This window comes from Trachinotus anak, unplaced genomic scaffold, assembly GCF_046630095.1.
Source record: "Trachinotus anak isolate AG129_WGS33_773 ecotype Australia unplaced genomic scaffold, CSIRO_AGI_Tana_v1 ptg000011l, whole genome shotgun sequence".
Lineage (NCBI taxonomy): Eukaryota > Metazoa > Chordata > Actinopteri > Carangiformes > Carangidae > Trachinotus > Trachinotus anak.
The window spans coordinates 20,111,894-20,128,289 of NW_027273862.1; the positions used below are offsets into that span (position 1 = coordinate 20,111,894).

At 43.5% G+C, this 16,396-nt stretch overlaps 1 protein-coding gene across 13 annotated transcripts in view; it reads left to right on the forward strand.

The window, feature by feature from the left end:
- Nucleotides 1-16,396, forward strand: part of baz2ba (bromodomain adjacent to zinc finger domain, 2Ba) — a 65,974-nt gene that overhangs the window by 33,244 nt on the left and 16,334 nt on the right. For 7 of the 13 annotated variants that reach the window (XM_071488794.1, XM_071488791.1, XM_071488796.1 and 4 more), the window contains exons 3-14: nt 3,369-3,548; nt 7,444-7,635; nt 7,839-8,000; nt 8,679-8,875; nt 8,992-9,204; nt 9,469-10,068; nt 11,895-12,654; nt 13,262-13,531; nt 14,288-14,348; nt 14,518-14,626; nt 15,453-15,554; nt 16,173-16,395. In XM_071488794.1, coding sequence (XP_071344895.1) covers nt 3,371-3,548; nt 7,444-7,635; nt 7,839-8,000; nt 8,679-8,875; nt 8,992-9,204; nt 9,469-10,068; nt 11,895-12,654; nt 13,262-13,531; nt 14,288-14,348; nt 14,518-14,626; nt 15,453-15,554; nt 16,173-16,395 — 3,067 coding nt within the window. In that variant the 5' untranslated portion in view covers nt 3,369-3,370. The remainder of the gene's footprint in view (nt 1-3,368; nt 3,549-7,443; nt 7,636-7,838; nt 8,001-8,678; nt 8,876-8,991; nt 9,205-9,468; nt 10,069-11,894; nt 12,655-13,261; nt 13,532-14,287; nt 14,349-14,517; nt 14,627-15,452; nt 15,555-16,172; nt 16,396) is intronic. The other 6 variants (XM_071488795.1, XM_071488797.1, XM_071488802.1 and 3 more) reach the window with 2 other exon arrangements.

Genomic DNA, 16,396 nt, shown 5'->3' on the forward strand with positions numbered 1-16,396 from the left:
TTAGTATCAGCCATCTGTTACTGTGTGTACGTGTGTGTGTATGTGTGTGTATGTGTGTGTTGAGGGGCGAGGAGGAAAGGGGCAGGATTGAGACACACAGGGGGTTGAATAGTTTGAGGCTGTGACACACACACACACACACACACACACACACACTTCCATAGGCACATGTATTGGCAGTCTTTTGTAAAACCGCTGCACGTGTAACCAGGCACCATTACATACACGCAACACAGACATACAACACCACAACTCAAATGCATGATGTAAAGCCACATACTAAGCAGCACAGGACATTACACCGCCACCAAATGCGCGCTCTCCATCTCTCCTTTGTACAGTTCTGCCCTGCTTTCAGATGATCCTGACATGTGAAGGCTTCTATATGAAGGCCACATGCAATCATAAATCCGCAGAGCTGTTTATAGCTACACTATCTCCTGAAGGGCCATTGCATCCAGCCACTATTAGCTGCACGCGTTGACAGCTGGGCGCTGTGTTGTATTTGCGGATGTGACTGTGAATCTGGCACTGGAACACATCTTATAAATCATAGTTCAGCTATTAGCATAAATTCTCTCTCTCCTTGCATATGCGAGACCTGCTGTTTCTGGTTGCTCCGTCTCTGTGTTGATTGGTTGGTGTTGTTCAAGTCAAATTGATTTAGCTGTTCACGGAGATTATAACGCTTGCCTTATACCGCCACTGTGGTGTGCCGTTAATTACCTATAAAATCAAGCTAATTCTGATGCTAAATCCATTTTAATTTCTCATGATTAAGTCAGGATTGGATCCTTAAATACCTTGGCGCTCCATTATTGTTGCAATCATTGTTGTGGCTTTGCATTTGGTGGTACATTGCTGAGCTCAATCTTATTATTGTTATTAGATTTAATTGCACTAAGTGATCAGTTTGTAGTTGTCGGAGGAAGATGGACTTGCCTTGCAGTCATTTTTTTTTTCCCCCCGCTGTCCTTTCTCTCTCCATCTCTCATCCCAGAAAGAGGCCCTTTGAGAGATTGTGAGAGATGAGAGGAGATGAGGGGGAGGGTAGCTCTGCTTTACACCTCTGCAAAGAAGGGATTGCTTTTTTGTTGTTTGTTAGGGGGAAATCAATTCTGTTCACATCATCACGTTTTGACAAGGCGAGGCATTAAGTGCAGATATTGAGAAACGACAGGAATGCTTTACAGCCTGTCCATCTTCTCCACTTTTTTCTTTTCCTATGTCTTTTTTTCCACAACAAAATCAGTGTATTGTCTTGCTTATCCTCCCCCCCCCTCAATCTTTGTATCCATTTTCTGTCTTTCTCTCTCTCGCTTGTTTTTTTCCCTTTTTCCTTCCTCTGAAAAGGTAGGGAATGATCCGCTTCACTTACCAGCTGACACCACATAAGCTTGCTCGTCCTCTGAGACACGAGCCTTTTGTTTTCATGTACATTATGATAATTATGAAGGGCCACAGCTCCTCTCCATTTTCATCACACTCCTAATGATACTTACATTTTTTTGTCAGGAGCAACTACAAAAAAAGACTCTTTTTTTCTTTATCCTGTGAAAGAATCCTTTTTTTTCCACGTTTTTTCACCCAAATCTGACATTTAAAGGGTGACAGCTGAAGTGAAGGGGCACAGAGTGTGGCAGCCATTCATGCAACAAAATGTGGCAGAGAGGTAACACTTTTTGGTAAGGAGTTACAATAAAACACTTCCTCTTCACTCAGCCAGAAATTTATCCTTGTAACTAATATGTAACCTTAATTTATTTGTTGTATATAATATAATTTGTTCTTAAGCCCACATCCTGTCACCTTGCATGAGAGGCCATCTGAAGGACCTTTGACCTTGCTCATAATTACACAACCACCGTTTTTTTCACTGCAGCAATGGCAGTCATGGCTGCCCAAGTCCGATGGCACACCAGCCTCCTCCCCGTGGACTGCAGCAGGTTTTCTTGTCATCTGCGCCTCTCGCTCTCCCTCTCTCCCTCTCCCACTCTCCCTCTCTCTTGTCAGTGTTGCTCCTGGCGAAAGGCTGATACTTGATATTCAGAGGATAGCAGCTTTTGTCTCAGAGATTTAATCAGTGGCTCTGCTCCCACTGCAGAGGAGAGAGGGAGGGAGGGAGGGTGGTGCGTGGGGGGTGGGGGGGGGGGGGGGGGGGGGGGGGGGTGGCAGGAGAGAGGGAAGGAAAGAGAGATGGAGGCAGAGACTGTTTATGTGTAATGACACAATAACAAAGCCTGCCTGTAAAACACAATCTGCAAACTGTGCTTTTGAAGGGGATTTTCAGTCCTGGATTAGTGTCAGGCAGAGGGATATGGAAAAGGAGAAGAGAGAAAAAGAGTCAGGTTGATGTGATAGACAGGGGAGGTGATTTTGTGCGTGCGTTGTGTCTGCAGTGGGGGTTGAAATGTGTGAGTGTGCGTCCACTTTTGTGTGTGTGTATGTGTGTGTGCTAAAGTGTTTTGACACTGTTTTGTATTTATTTTCCTGCACAAGTTAGCAGCTCTGTGGGCACAGCCACTTTGTGTTCTCAGTTGTAAGCAAAAGGGGATTAAAGTTGAATAATGCAAGTAAAATATTTGGCTGCAGAATGGCCACATGTTTCTTGTGAGGGTTTATGTTGTTGGTTGGTTGATAATGGCTGGCATGGTGACTCTGTGAGACTGATAATGGACAGCTACTGTGCTGCTTAATGCACCCATCATCTAAAAGCCTCTCCATTTAGTTCTAGTTCCAACTGAAGGGACTCAGGGAGCACTGCTGTCTTTAAAGGCCTCAAAGAGCTCTTAAATTCAAATGACATTCCTTTTCATCAAGGAGGTGTAAAGGGATCCTGGTTGTCAAACGCAGGTGTGTTCATGTGTGTGAGTTTGTTTGGAAGTGTGTGCCACCGTGTGTCTGAGGGAGATAGGACGAAAAAGGGAAGTGAGAATTTTGTATTTTGTCCATTTTGTTTTTTAAGGTTTTCTCTAACTTCTGTCATTCCAAACATCAACAAACTTCTGTCCTGTTGCAGCACAGCTTCTGAGCACTGGCATTTTCTCGCGTGAAAATGTAAAAACTTGCTTTGTTGTCTGCGATCAGCATCCTTAAAGATGTCATCCTCCTTCCTACCTCATATAGAATCAATAGAGGCTCAGAGCCAGTGAGCATGGCTAAATAGAAATATTGTTCAGGGGAAGTGAGATGTGAAAGGAAAAGTGTCAGGGGTTGTGTGTGTGAGTGTGTGCGTGTGTGTGCTTGAACATGTTGTGTAGGTGTGACAGCATGCATTTGTGTGTATGTGTTCAAGCATGTGCGTTTGTGCGTGTGCGGGTGGGTGTGCTTTGCTATTGTAACCCTGCTGATTGGATTGTGTTTGACAGATATGGAGTCTGGAGAGCGGCTGGCCTCCCCTGCGCCCACCCTGTCTGCTGCTCGCACCTCCTCCCCTGCGGCCTCTTCCTCCTCCTCCTCTTCTTCCTCTTCGTCATCCCCTGCTCCCCACTCTAAGAGCAGCCTGGCCCCGAGCCCCTCAGCACTGGGATCCACCCTCAGCACCTCTGGTAAGAAACACTTTTTCCTCCCTCCCTCCAATCTTCTGTCTCTCAAAAACCATGTGTGCAGAAGCATAAATACCAGCACACATTGGAAACAGTTTCCATGTAACCATAAAAACATGCCAAATATGGTCACCTTCATGTCTCGATAGCATTCAGAATCCTCCTCTTTTCTTTATCATGAAAAATGAGTTTCCTCCGGTATTAATTATACAGTTATTTTACTGCCTGTGTGAATACACCTCTCTCCCAGCTACAAGGATTTTTTTCCTGACAGCTTGGGTTGCAATTGAAAAGCTGCTGCATTAATGAATCCCAAACAATTAGGGGGCTCTTTTGTGTGAGAAACACACACATGCTTCGCCATGTCTCCTGACAACCTTCAGCTCTCTGGCTCCAGCTGCCTCAGAGTCAGGCTCAGCACGACACTATGCGTGTGTGTGTGTGTGTGTGTGTGTGTGTGTGTGTGTGTGTGTGTGTGCGTGCGTGCGTGTGCGCGCGCATGTGTATGTGTATGTGAGAGAGAGAGAGAGAGAGAGAGAGCGCCTCTGCCTGCATGATTTAACATTTGTCAGCCACTCAGTGTCTAGTCAGCCCTGTCCAGCATCCAGCCTCCTTTCTATGTATTGGTCAAAGCCATTAGGCAAAGAGGAGTGTGTATATTTGGTGTGAGAGTGTGTGTATGCATGTTTGTGTGTATGTGTGTGTGTGTCTGTGTGTGTGTTTGTATCTCTTTGTGTTTTTCAGATATCCCCTGTGAGAGCGAGTGAATCATTTGCTCATACTCTGTTTCTCCTCATCTCTTAATGTCTTGCTGCTTTTTGTTGGCCCTATACACACAAGCACATACATATACACACACACACATGCATGCACACACACACACACACACACACACACACGTGCGCACGCATGTACACACACATAAACCATGATTGCACTGAGCAGGAAATAGCATATCCAGCTTTCTCTGTGATTGTTGTGTTTTCTCTCTGTTACGAGAAGAAGAAGTGAGCAAAATAAAGCCCCTTGTTTTGTCCTCCATCTCCTCAGCATTGCCCCAAAGAAGAAGCCATTAGGAGCATCTCCTCCTTATGCATTATACATCCCTCTTATCGCTCTGTGCCATTACGTGTGCTCAGATTTTCTAGATAAGCGATTTTGGCCTGAGCGTCAAATGAAATGCTGAGAGGCAGGCTGTTAGCTCTGAACTTCTGCTGCGCTTTGTGGGAATCATGCGAGCCAATTCTTCATTTTTCCCATTTCCATTTCATACAGTGCCTTGTTTAGTGTGTGGACTGTAAAGTGAACATAGATATAAATATATACAAGTAAGCCAAAAGAGTTAAAGATCTGCTTCGCTTAACAAGTATCCAAAGTATCATAATTTAAAAAGGAAAAACATTCTCAGCCAGAACAAGAATGAGACGAGTGTATTGTGTAAGTAGGTAACATCAGTAATTACATATTGCATAGATGTAGTATCATCACAGACTGTGCATTCATTGATTTAAGGTCCTTTGCCAATGTGCCAGTAACACTTCAGAAAAAAAAATCGGAAGAACATAAAAATGAGCACGGACTGTGTGTGTGTGTGTGTGTGTGTGTGTGTGTGTGTGTGTGTGTGTGTGTGTGTGTGTGTGTGTGTGTGTGTGTGAGTGAGTGAGTGCATGCGTGCGCATGCTCATGTGTCATTGATGAGGATATCACTTGGAGAATAAAAGCTGATCGGTGCTTGTAGCACTCTCTCCTTCTGGGATCAACTCACGGATGCAATTAACTTAAATCTGTCTGTGGAAATTTGATTGACTGCAACAAACAACAAATTAATCCCCCTTCGGCAGCATCCAAACATGAAAAAAGCAGGCGGTGCAGTTTGTCAGAGAGGAGGAAGGATTGAAACAGAATGAGAAAGAGGGCGAGGGAGTGAGAGAGAGAGACAGAGACATGGAGAGAGGAAGAGAGAGTAGGTAATCCTAGGTATGTCTTTCCTGCGCTTCTTTTCTCGCTTGAAATTTTTAGATTTAATTATTCGCCTTCTGGAAGCTTGCATTAATATTGAAAAGGCATTTGCAGATGTCACTTTGTGTTGCCTAGAAAGGGAAGGGGTGTGCGGGGGAGAGGTGGGCACCCCAGGCATAAGTGAATGCTGTGGCTGGCCTTTCTGGGGGTTGCATTGCAGTCGTTTATCTTCGTATCCGCTAGCTGACTCTGGCAAGGCGGGCTCTACATATTCAGCATATTCTAATGACATTCAGAAGGCAGATTTTGCTGTCTTGTGGTAGTGAGGGGCCTTGAAACCAACACAAAGGGCTATACTCTCATATGTCACACTGCCGGCACGCTGCCGCATAACCACAAACAGTTTGATTCTCACTTAAAAATAGTCTCTGAGATGCATCTGTATGATATGTTGAATCACAGCCCTCTTCTGTGTTTTGGTGTAGAGCATACATAACTGGCCGGACTGTGTAAAGTCACCCTCTGGATAATCAGATCACGGACTGCATTAGTTCAGAAAACACTGCTCCAGTGTTACTTATGTTTTATTTTTTTGTGATATGTGCAAGTGTATGGTAGTTTGACATTTTCATCTGCATTGTGCACAACACTTTCCTTTTCTTCAGTCATCACTTTTTTGCATGTGTATTACCTGGCTTATGCAGAGGCATCAGGCGGGCTTGCTCTGCTTTTCTGGAATAGAAATTGAATTTGCATGAAATATGCTCACACCAAATTGCATCTGACTCTGGGAGGAGGTAATACGTGACAGTCGCCCCTGCCAGAAATGATTGTGGTCAGGAAAACGCTAGACGACGATGATGTTGATGAAGTATTCTTCTGTGCTGAAATTGAATGCCAAAAGGATAGGAGGAGGTTAGCTTTTTACACCTTATACACACACTTCCTTTTTCTCACAAAGAATATCCAGACTTTGTCACTGCGCGATATATTCTCAGATGCTCAGTTTGAACTGAAGAAATATCAATGCACAAAATACTTCCATGCTGAAATTGGATTATGACAAAATGCTCTGTAATTTAAATGCGAATGTTTTACTCTATAGACATAAGCATCAGTCTGAAGCAATAGTTAGTCTGTAATACTCAGAAACAGCACAGATGCCTTTTAAAATTAGGTGCAGCGAAAGCTAAATCTGAAGCTAATTCTTACACAAATAGAAGACAGTCATTCTGTATTTAATTCTTCTAAAGTCAGGTGGATAAGAAGCAACACCTTCAAAAGCTGTTTAAATCTAGTTGTTACACCCTGTCGATTCTTACATCAAGAGCACAGAGAGGTAATTTGAGAACAATGTTCCCAGTCTACACAAATAAATATATACTAAACTAACAGGAGAGCAATGAGTTGTGCTAAGGCTGCAATAAACAACTGTCATACCAGCTGTACACTAACATTTCACTTTATGGAAGAAAATGTTTTTAAAATATACACAAATATTAAGTTTCGTGTAGATTAAAGTCAGACTTGAGTATTTTTGGAGTCTAGAGTTCAAAGCAAAATTCAGCCCCTGTATAGAATTCATCTTTTAATCCTGTGATATAGGAATGATTAGTCAGTGTCTGTGACAGAAACAGGGTCTTAAAACAGCCAAATGCCATTAAATGCTAACAACTGTCTACAAGAAGCACAGAATTGGTAGAAAACATGAAGGCTGAAATTCTACAAACAGCATAATTTCTCCTCATACGGGAAAATATGTTGTGTAACAGTGCAGAATAGATTTGTGTTTATTAAAATGGAATCAGTCAAAAGTTGAGAACATATCTCCACTTGTTGCTTTCTGTCACTGGCCAGTGTATTGCTATACACAGCCATTTGTTATGGATTACATTTGACAACATTTGAGCATGTCCTACTTGGTTTGGATCTATCTCAGGCCGTCTGTTTGGAGCAGCAGGAGAGCAGCCCTTCATTGGCTCCACATTGTCAAGTGCCTTCCCTCTGGTCAACCACCCAGCCTTCGGAGCCCTCTACACTGCTGGAGCAGGCAGGCCTGAGTTTGGAGGCCTGGGCTCCCTGGGCATGTCAGCTGCTCTGGCTACCCACCCCCAGCTAGGAGCTCTTTCTGGTAAGATGGGGACTTTTGAATTTTTGGGCAGCAAATAGCTAAATTAGAATGCATCTTCAATCCTCTCCTCTCCTCTCCCCTTCCCTCCTCTCCTCTCCTCTCCTCTCCTCTCCTCTCCTCTCCTCTCCTCTCCTCTCCCCTCCCCTCCCCTCCCCTCCCTTCCTCTCCTCTCCTCTCCTCTCCTCTCCTCTCCTCTCCAACAGAGTGGTGGCGAGCTGCTGAAGCCCATGGACGGGGAGCCGCTGCCTTTCTCCCCTCTTTCATCGGCTTTCCTCCTTTCTTCACCCCTCACATCCAGCCCAACCACAGCGCCAGTCCTGTTCAGATCAGGATGCCAGGCAAGAATAGTCACGCCCCAGCTAAAGGTAGAACACCTTTCAAAAGACCCCTTCACCGATCCTCACAGTTACATAACATGGATTGAATTGGCATTTGAAATAGAATGAATGCAGGAGAGCAGCAGGTGACAAATGCGCCTTTCCATTTGTTTTAAATGAAACATCAGCATATCCATACAGTTCTCAAAGCCGCCCTCTCATATGTGTTATGTGTGCTGAAGCATGTGATGTAATTAATTACTTTTCTAAGAGGGAATGGCACTGAAAATAAACAGCCTAACCTCTATCTCTCCTCTCCCACCATCTCTTTCTGTGTGTCTACTTCCTCCACCACCCAAATCCACTTTGTCCTGTGATGAGATTTCTCTTTTTCGAGACAGATTTAATGACTTTCAGTCCTCACTTAGTGATTCTGTCAACCTCTCTCCTCCCCTCTTTCCTTCACGTTCCCTCTCGTAATCTCTGTTTCTTGCACTCTTTAATTTCACAGTATCTTTTAATTTATCTTTTATTATGTAAACCGCTCATGTTGGACTTTTGCCTTGCGCAGCTGGCATGTCTGATGAGATACATGTATAAATCAATATTTTTATTAGCCTTATTCCATTCTGCAGATAGTTTCAGATATTTCATTATCCTGTGAAATAAAGTTCTCAGAGGAGATAGAGCAGATTAGTAATACAGCAGATCTGTTTTGTGTTCTAGGGGTGAATGGGGCAGTCAACGGCAGCGGGGTCCGTCCTCCCACCACACAATCAGGGAGCTTTTCTGCGAGTCCGGCTCCTGTTCAGGCATCGACTAAGCCAACCAAAAAATCAAACCCCTCTAATAGTCACCGTAGCAGCCCTCAGAACAATCCAGCAGAGTTGGTGGAAAAGCCAATCCAGAAACCTAAAGAGAAGGTCAGTACAGAGATTTAATTTATTCCTCAGTTTGAAAAGAAGTGACGTGACATACAAACGTTATGGCTTATACAGTGAAGCTCATTCTTGTTCTTGTTATTTTCTTCTCAACTCAGAAGCCACGAAAGAAGCCAGCAGATGCTTCTGTGGCGAGCAACAGTGAATCAGGCACATCCTCAGACAGCTCAAGTGATGGGTCCCTTAGCAGTGATCTGGAGGACCTAGCAGAGGATGATGAAGACGATGATGATGACGATGAGGACGATGAAGAAGAAGACAAACAGAGTGAATTATCAGACTCTGAGAAGCGGACAAAGAAAAAAACAAAGGTAAAGAAGAATAGAACATAATCAAGAGTAAAAGTATTTCTTCTTAAACTGAAATGATAACAGATACACAGAGGTCGATCTCTATGTGAGCGCATAGCAGGAAGTCTGCATGCCCTCAGCCACTCTGGACACAGTGCACTTGACTGCACTTGGAGCCCTGTGCCTTCATTCACTAAAATAGTATCCAAATGTTGAATGAATTAAAATAAATTATCATGCCATGAGGCTATTCTTTGTTCTAACAGCTCTTTATATCCCCCCCAGGTTTTGATACCAAGCACTGGAACTGCAAAGACTGACAGACCACTCTGTGGGGAGCCCCAGGACAAGAAAGACCCCCCAACCCTTGTGCCCTTACCCTGCTCTGTGTCCCCTCCTGCTTTGTCCCAAACTTCACCGCTGGCTCTGCACAGCTCCAGGTCCCGGACAGAGGGGCCACAGCAACACTTCAGTGTGATTCAGTCCACTGGCCTGGCTGCCAACTCAAAACCCCTGGCACTCCTCACTCAACCCCTTAGGGAGTCTTCTCCGTCCTCCTCCCCCATAGCCCTCACCACATCTCCAAAGGCACTCTACAGCACTGCCTCTCCCAAACCACCTAAACTACTGCCCTCCTCCTCCCCCCAGCACCTGCCCCTCTCCCTCTGCTCCTCCCCTAAGCCTCTCTCTGTCCCATCTCCACCCCACTCGACTCTCCCACTGTCTACCTCCCCAAAACCTTTTGGTTTGACCTCATCTGTAACAAGCTCCCAGAAGTCATCACTGAAGGCACCTCAGCACGCTGTTCCTGGCGCTGCCAAATCCAACAAAAGGAAACAGCTGGAAGCTTCGCTTGCGCAGATCAATGAGTTCAGGCTCAAACAGGTAATAATGTCTTTTTTTTTTTTTTTTTACAATATCCACATGAATGACACACTTATACTCTGCATATGCACAATATACTGTGGGATGCAGACAAGAGAATTATACCTGCAAAGTAAGCTTTAGTGAACAAATCTGTTCCCAACATATTGACAGTAATGAATTTATCCACTGGAGTAGAGTGTGCAGTCAGATTTGCGGACATGTTTCTCTCTTTTCTTCATAACTACTACACAATAACGAGCACCTCTTTAAATCTGGTGGCCATTTACTACATTTAACACAAGATCTGAGCAGCTCACAGACAGTTACAGACCTGTTATTGCTGAAGCTGCACACTCAATTAAAAAAATGATACAATATTTACTTTTACTGTTTCATATTCACAAAAAGCGCAGATTTTGTATCATATTCCAAAGGGCCTCTTTAAAATTATAACATGGCTTTGAGCAAACTCTTACAACTGCAGTTGGACAAGCTTTGTTTTGTGTAGTTGATTTAGAAGGCACTCCTCGTTAGAGTAAACTTGCAGGATTGGACATAAAAAAACAACTAGGCATCGAAGACATTTAGATGTGTTAAAAGTTATTTCCATGGACTATTTATATTTATACATTTGTTGTGACAGTCTTGCCTTCCTGTGCTAACCTTGCAAGAGAAAAGAGCTTAGAATGAGTAAATGTTTTGTCATTGTCAAGTGTAATTAATGCCTACATTTGTACAAATAGGTAATTACTAACGTGTGCTAAACACAATGTTCAAATCATGCGCTCTGCAACCATTTGTCTCCAATAATCCCCAGCCTTGTAGTAAGTATCTTCAGAATATAATTTAGTACTAATATATGTTAAGGTTTTTCCCAGGCTTCAGGTTCAAACGTCCTTACATATGAAGCTCATTAAGCTCTATGATCTATGTGTTATCATGGTTTCCGATGTGTTTTCCAAGTATTTACACTTTTGGACAGATTTACAGCGGTTACAGTTGTTCTAATTAGCCTGTTGATAAAATGCTTTTAGTTTCATTATCATTCTGAAGCAGACATAGGCTCTGCACACGCACTATATTATTTATGTTATTGGGCAATTCAGATGAAATGCTATAACAATTGGCATTATTCTTTGCTTTTGACTGCACAGATTCCCTTTCTTCAGATGAAATATGAATGATAGCACAATAATCAATAAGCTAAATCTATTGAGAAAAGCTTATTCTGTGAAAATCATTTCCCCTTTCTTGTTTTACCAGTGTAGAGAAGTTTGCAACGAGCTAAATTCCCCTTGTGGTTTCAGCACTGTTACTGTATTTCATGGTCTGTGAAATTGATTTGTTTCACTTCATATCACATCCAGTTGAAAGTGCAACGTTAAAGTCTAACCTGCCTTTGCTTAAACACAGATTGAGCCAAGCTTGTCATCGGCATAAAAAAACAGCAAACATACTCAGCCGCATGATGATAATGATGATGACGCTTTTCAAATGTGCAGACAAGTAATTACAATTTTAGAGAGATACTCAGGGTTTCTTTTTGTGAACTTAGCCTAGTACAATGCCTTTGGTTATTGCATTTATGTTCTTTTTGTTTCCCAGAAAGGAGCTTAGACACAGTTAACTGTACCAGTGTTCGGCATTGTAGTTTTGTCACCTGCTCAAACAATCAACAGTTATGCGAACTGACAGCTAGAGCAACTCCACTTTGTCCCATTTCTTTTCTCATTTTTTCCCTAACCTTTCTTTGTTCCTCCCATTCTGGCTTTCCCTCTCCCTCCCTCCCACTGACTCCCTGCCTCTCCTTGTTCTCTCCCTCTCTCCTCCTCCTATATTCCCAGACTCTCATGTCCCAAGGGCAGACGTTCCCAGCTGAGCTAAAGAAGCAGCGGGGGCCAAACAAGTCTCCCAAGAGGACGTCTCTGTCTTCATCGCCATTGCCACCTGCTCCGCCTCCTCCACCCCAGAACAATCACTCCAACCTCTTCCTCTCGAGCGCCCTGCTTGGGCTCCCTGAACCCCACCACCCCAATGGAGTCATCCAAAGCACCACTCAGGACGCACCTTTGGCCCTCATCAGCAAACCTCGCAAAGACTCTGCCTCTCAAGGCAAGTCCCCTCAGTGCGACTCCGATGCTGGGTCGATGCCTGTCAATCTGAGCACAGGGGCCAGCAGGACCCAAGCAACCGCCCAGGCTGGGCCTCAGTCACAGCCCCCCACTACCTCACCCCATGCCACAGGCCATGGATCTAGAAAGAGCAAGTCCCCCAAAGGTAAGGGACAGACACCAGGGCTGGGACAGGGACAGGGAGAGGGACAGGGACAAGCAGACCCTTTAGCTGCCTGGAAGGGCTTCTCTCAGAACCATCTGGTACAGTCCCTTGTGGATTTGTTTCGTGGAGGAGAGTCTGGGATCGGGATTCCTGGAGTTAGTATCCCTGGAGTTGGAATTCCTGGAGTGGGGATCCCTGGGACATGTAACCCCACAGCTGGTCTCCCCGCCAATAAGGAATCTGACGACTCAGGAGATGATGATGATGATGAGGATGATGACCTTGAGGAGGAGGAGGATGAAGAGGACTCAGATGATAGTCTGTCAGGTTTGTACCTTCTACATAAAGAGTCAAAGTAACTTTCACAATTTAGTAATGAGCTACAAATAAAATATTAACATCAAAACTGCCACTTTTTAATTTCATTTTAATTATGATTTTTTGATTATATATATATATATATAATTACTGAACTTATTATTTTTGTTTAGAAAATGTCTAAAATTAGTCAAAAGTGTCCATCTCAATTTGCCACAGCTCAAGGTGAGGTCATAACATTGCCTCTTTTGTCCAACTAACAATCCAAAACCTAAAAATATTCGGTTTACGATCACATAAGACAAAGAAAAGCAGCAAATCATTACTATTTAGAGACTTAAACTATGCAATGTTTTATTGTTTGAACTTAATATAACTTAATCGATCAAAATAGTTGAAGGTTATGTTTCTGTCTAATCAATTCATTGACCAGTTGTTTCAACTGCAATTAACATAAGGCTCTGTCACTCATTTAAGAAAACCATTTGAAATCCTTGAAATGCAGTCACACAAGAAAATCACTCATTTATTTGTCATTTGATGTGATGAATTGATACTTTGTTCATTTTAAACTATCAGCTCCTTACCCACTTTGTGTCCTGGTTTCCCATTTCAGAGTCTGACAGCAACTCAGACAGTGACGTCTCTGGGAAGAAAGTAAAGGAGTTAAAGCTGCTGCCGTCTGGATCATCTACAAAGGAGATGACTCCCCGCAGGCTAACCAAAGGCCCAGAACTACTGAACACCTCAACCAATCACACCGCCACCAGCTGCTCCCCTCTCAACCTACAGGTCATCAAGACTCCCACCATTGTCACCAGCTCCAGTGCCTTGGCCTATCACAGCTCTCCAGGCTCATCCTCCTACAGCTTAGCCTCTCCATTAGGTAACGTCTTCAAAACACTGTACGCAGAAACTGTAAAGGTGCAGGGTGAAAGATGGTTTTAGGATCTCATACTGGAAAAAGTTACAGAGTTATACTGTTAAAAGTTATACTGCAGAGGAGTAGTATACTGTCTTAAAGAAGTATATTCCCATCATCCCAGTGTGAAGAGAGTTTGTTTCTTTGAGGGAAGCAGGAAAAAGGTAGTGTGTTGTCATAGACTAACTGGAGCTCTGAGGTCCTGCAGGGGCATGCCCAAGAGCCCTGACAACCTGTTTGGTACAACAACAAGGTTTATTTCCGCCTTCTTACTATGCAGAGAAATTATCCAGATCAAAGAAAATAGGACATATGTATAGCTTGCAGGAAATGTGTAGCTTGAAGGAAATGTTCTGCATAGACACTGCAATCTTTCCCCTACTGTAGGAATTTTCTTTTCTACTTTTCTTAAATGGACACTGTTCATCAGAAAATATCATGTGATATAAATTCATCCCTGTGTTGGTACATATCAGTTTTTAGTTTTATGATTTCAATATAGAAGCTGAGGGAACTGTGTGTATATTGAACTTTTGTGGTCACATGATGCTGGTAAATGCAGTTTTAAAAGGCCAGTGCACGTAAACACGGAAGTCTTTGCTTACCTGCCAGGTACGATTACTGGTAAGTTCAGGGGCTTTGACTGCTGCTGCTACTGTGTGAGGTTTCTAGTCATAGGCTGTGCTTTCAAATTGATGGTTGAACTGTGTCTCTCCACAGGCTTAGGGAAGAGGAAGAGGGTGATGGATGAGAAGGAGTTGATGATACCTCTGGAGCTGGGGTATGTACCAGAGTGTGAGAGAAAAAAAGCTCTTAAAAAAGTGGTTCACTTCAGAGAGTGTTGAAATTCTTGGCACTTTCATGATGACATCCACATCCATGTATGATAACACATGTTTTTTTTTTCTGAACAGCTGTGCTATTTTTTTTTTTCATTCCTAAAAACCCAGGTGGCGGAGAGAAACAAGAATCAAATCAGCGACTGGACGGCCACAGGGCGAGGTGGCCTACTACGCCCCTTGTGGCAAGAAACTAAGGCAGTACCCAGATGTGATGAAGGTACCTCAGCCTCACAGCACTGCAGCTTAATCTACATCCATGATACAGAAGCAAATGCTTTGAGGCATACAGATGAGCAGTCGAGTTTGTGACAGGGATTACAGTGGGAATCATTGTGGGTGGTATGGTTTATGATTTATTATGGAAGGATATTTTCAGTGGTGATTGGAATACTGCTCCTCCACATTGCTCAAACAAATGCTTGGGTATCAGGATTTGTTGTATAGTATCTGTGCTGTGGCTCCAGTTGCACTCCACCCCCACCCTGCTTTCTATGACCCTAATAGTGAGAGATGATATTCTTGGATTCACCTCTTGTGCCACTTTTTTCACCCCTCCTCCCCCCTCCCCTCCCTCTCCCCCCAAAAAATGATTAATGTTTAGTATTGGGATGCACAGCTTTGGCCCCATTTGTACACTATATTATGGTGTATATTCTTCTTAGTTTGATTCATGAAAAGCTCAACTACACTGATTGTCAAAGCCACATTTGAGTGTAGTAGTGTGAACAAAAAAAAAAAAGGATACTCAGTAACATTCACTCACTGCTAGTCAGTCAGTAGGCAGTAAAAGGCCTAGCAATGCCACAGATAAATAAGAAAGGGCCTGAATTGTGCACCCCAAGGTCAGAACCGTTTTTCTCTCCTGAGAGCTCTTGCTCTTTTTTTGTCCCCCGGCTTTTATAATGATTAGTAGCACTGCACAGATGCACACTGTAACCTTAGACTCCCTCCAATCTAGTGCCTCCCAGTTGCTTTTCAATGTCGCTAATTTCGCAATTTTTTTTCTGCCTAAACCAACGCCATTATTATTTTCTCTTCTGTAGTATCTATCCAGAAATGGAATAAGTGGCATCACGCGTGATAATTTTAGCTTCAGTGCAAAGATAAGGGTTGGTGACTTCTATGAAGCCAGAGAAGGACCCCAGGTGACTGCCTTTCATCTCTCTCTCTCTCTCTCTCTCCCTGATCCCTGTTCATCTTTTCATCTAGTGGCAGGCAAAGCTTCATGCAGCAGTCACTATCAGGGCATGGATAGGAATCAACCAAAACCCTCAGTAGTCCTAGTTCATAGATCTCTCACTGTGCATGGAGAAATGTAATAATCAGCTGACATTACTTCCACAGGTGACCAGTGATAAGTGCCATGTTATGTGTCTGTGATACAAAGAAACATACTAGAAAATGTATATGTGTGAATTAATGTAAACAGAATAGAGGGAATGCTTAAAAACAGATGTAGATATGTGCATTTCTGAGGGGCCAGAGAAACTAGATGATCACAGATCAGTAAATGAGTAATTCTAATTGAATCTACTGTTTAGTCAGCTTCTTATGTATTATAGAAAATATCATGATGTACCATTAAAAAAGAAGCCTATCTTATTTGAATCATTGTTGAATGCACTCAGTCAGAGTCCAGTTAGGTTAAATTGTTCCGTAGTCACATGAAATAATGTACGTCAACAAGTTGCTCACTATTACATCTATCCACACCTCTCCCATTCTGTCCACCTCTACTTTTTTTTCCCTCTCTACTCTCTAAGGGTTTACAGTGGAGCCTGTTGAAGGAAGAGGAGGTCATTCCTCGTATTCTGGCAATGGAAGGTCGCAGGGGTCGTCCCCCTAATTCAGAGCGTCAATTAGCAGGCGAAGGTGCCAAAGGTAACCGACGGAGGAAGGGACGACCCCCTAATGTTGGCGATCCACTGGCGCCTGAGGGCCCCAGTCCCAGTGAGGTCAAACTTCTGCGCAAACTAGAGGCTCAAGG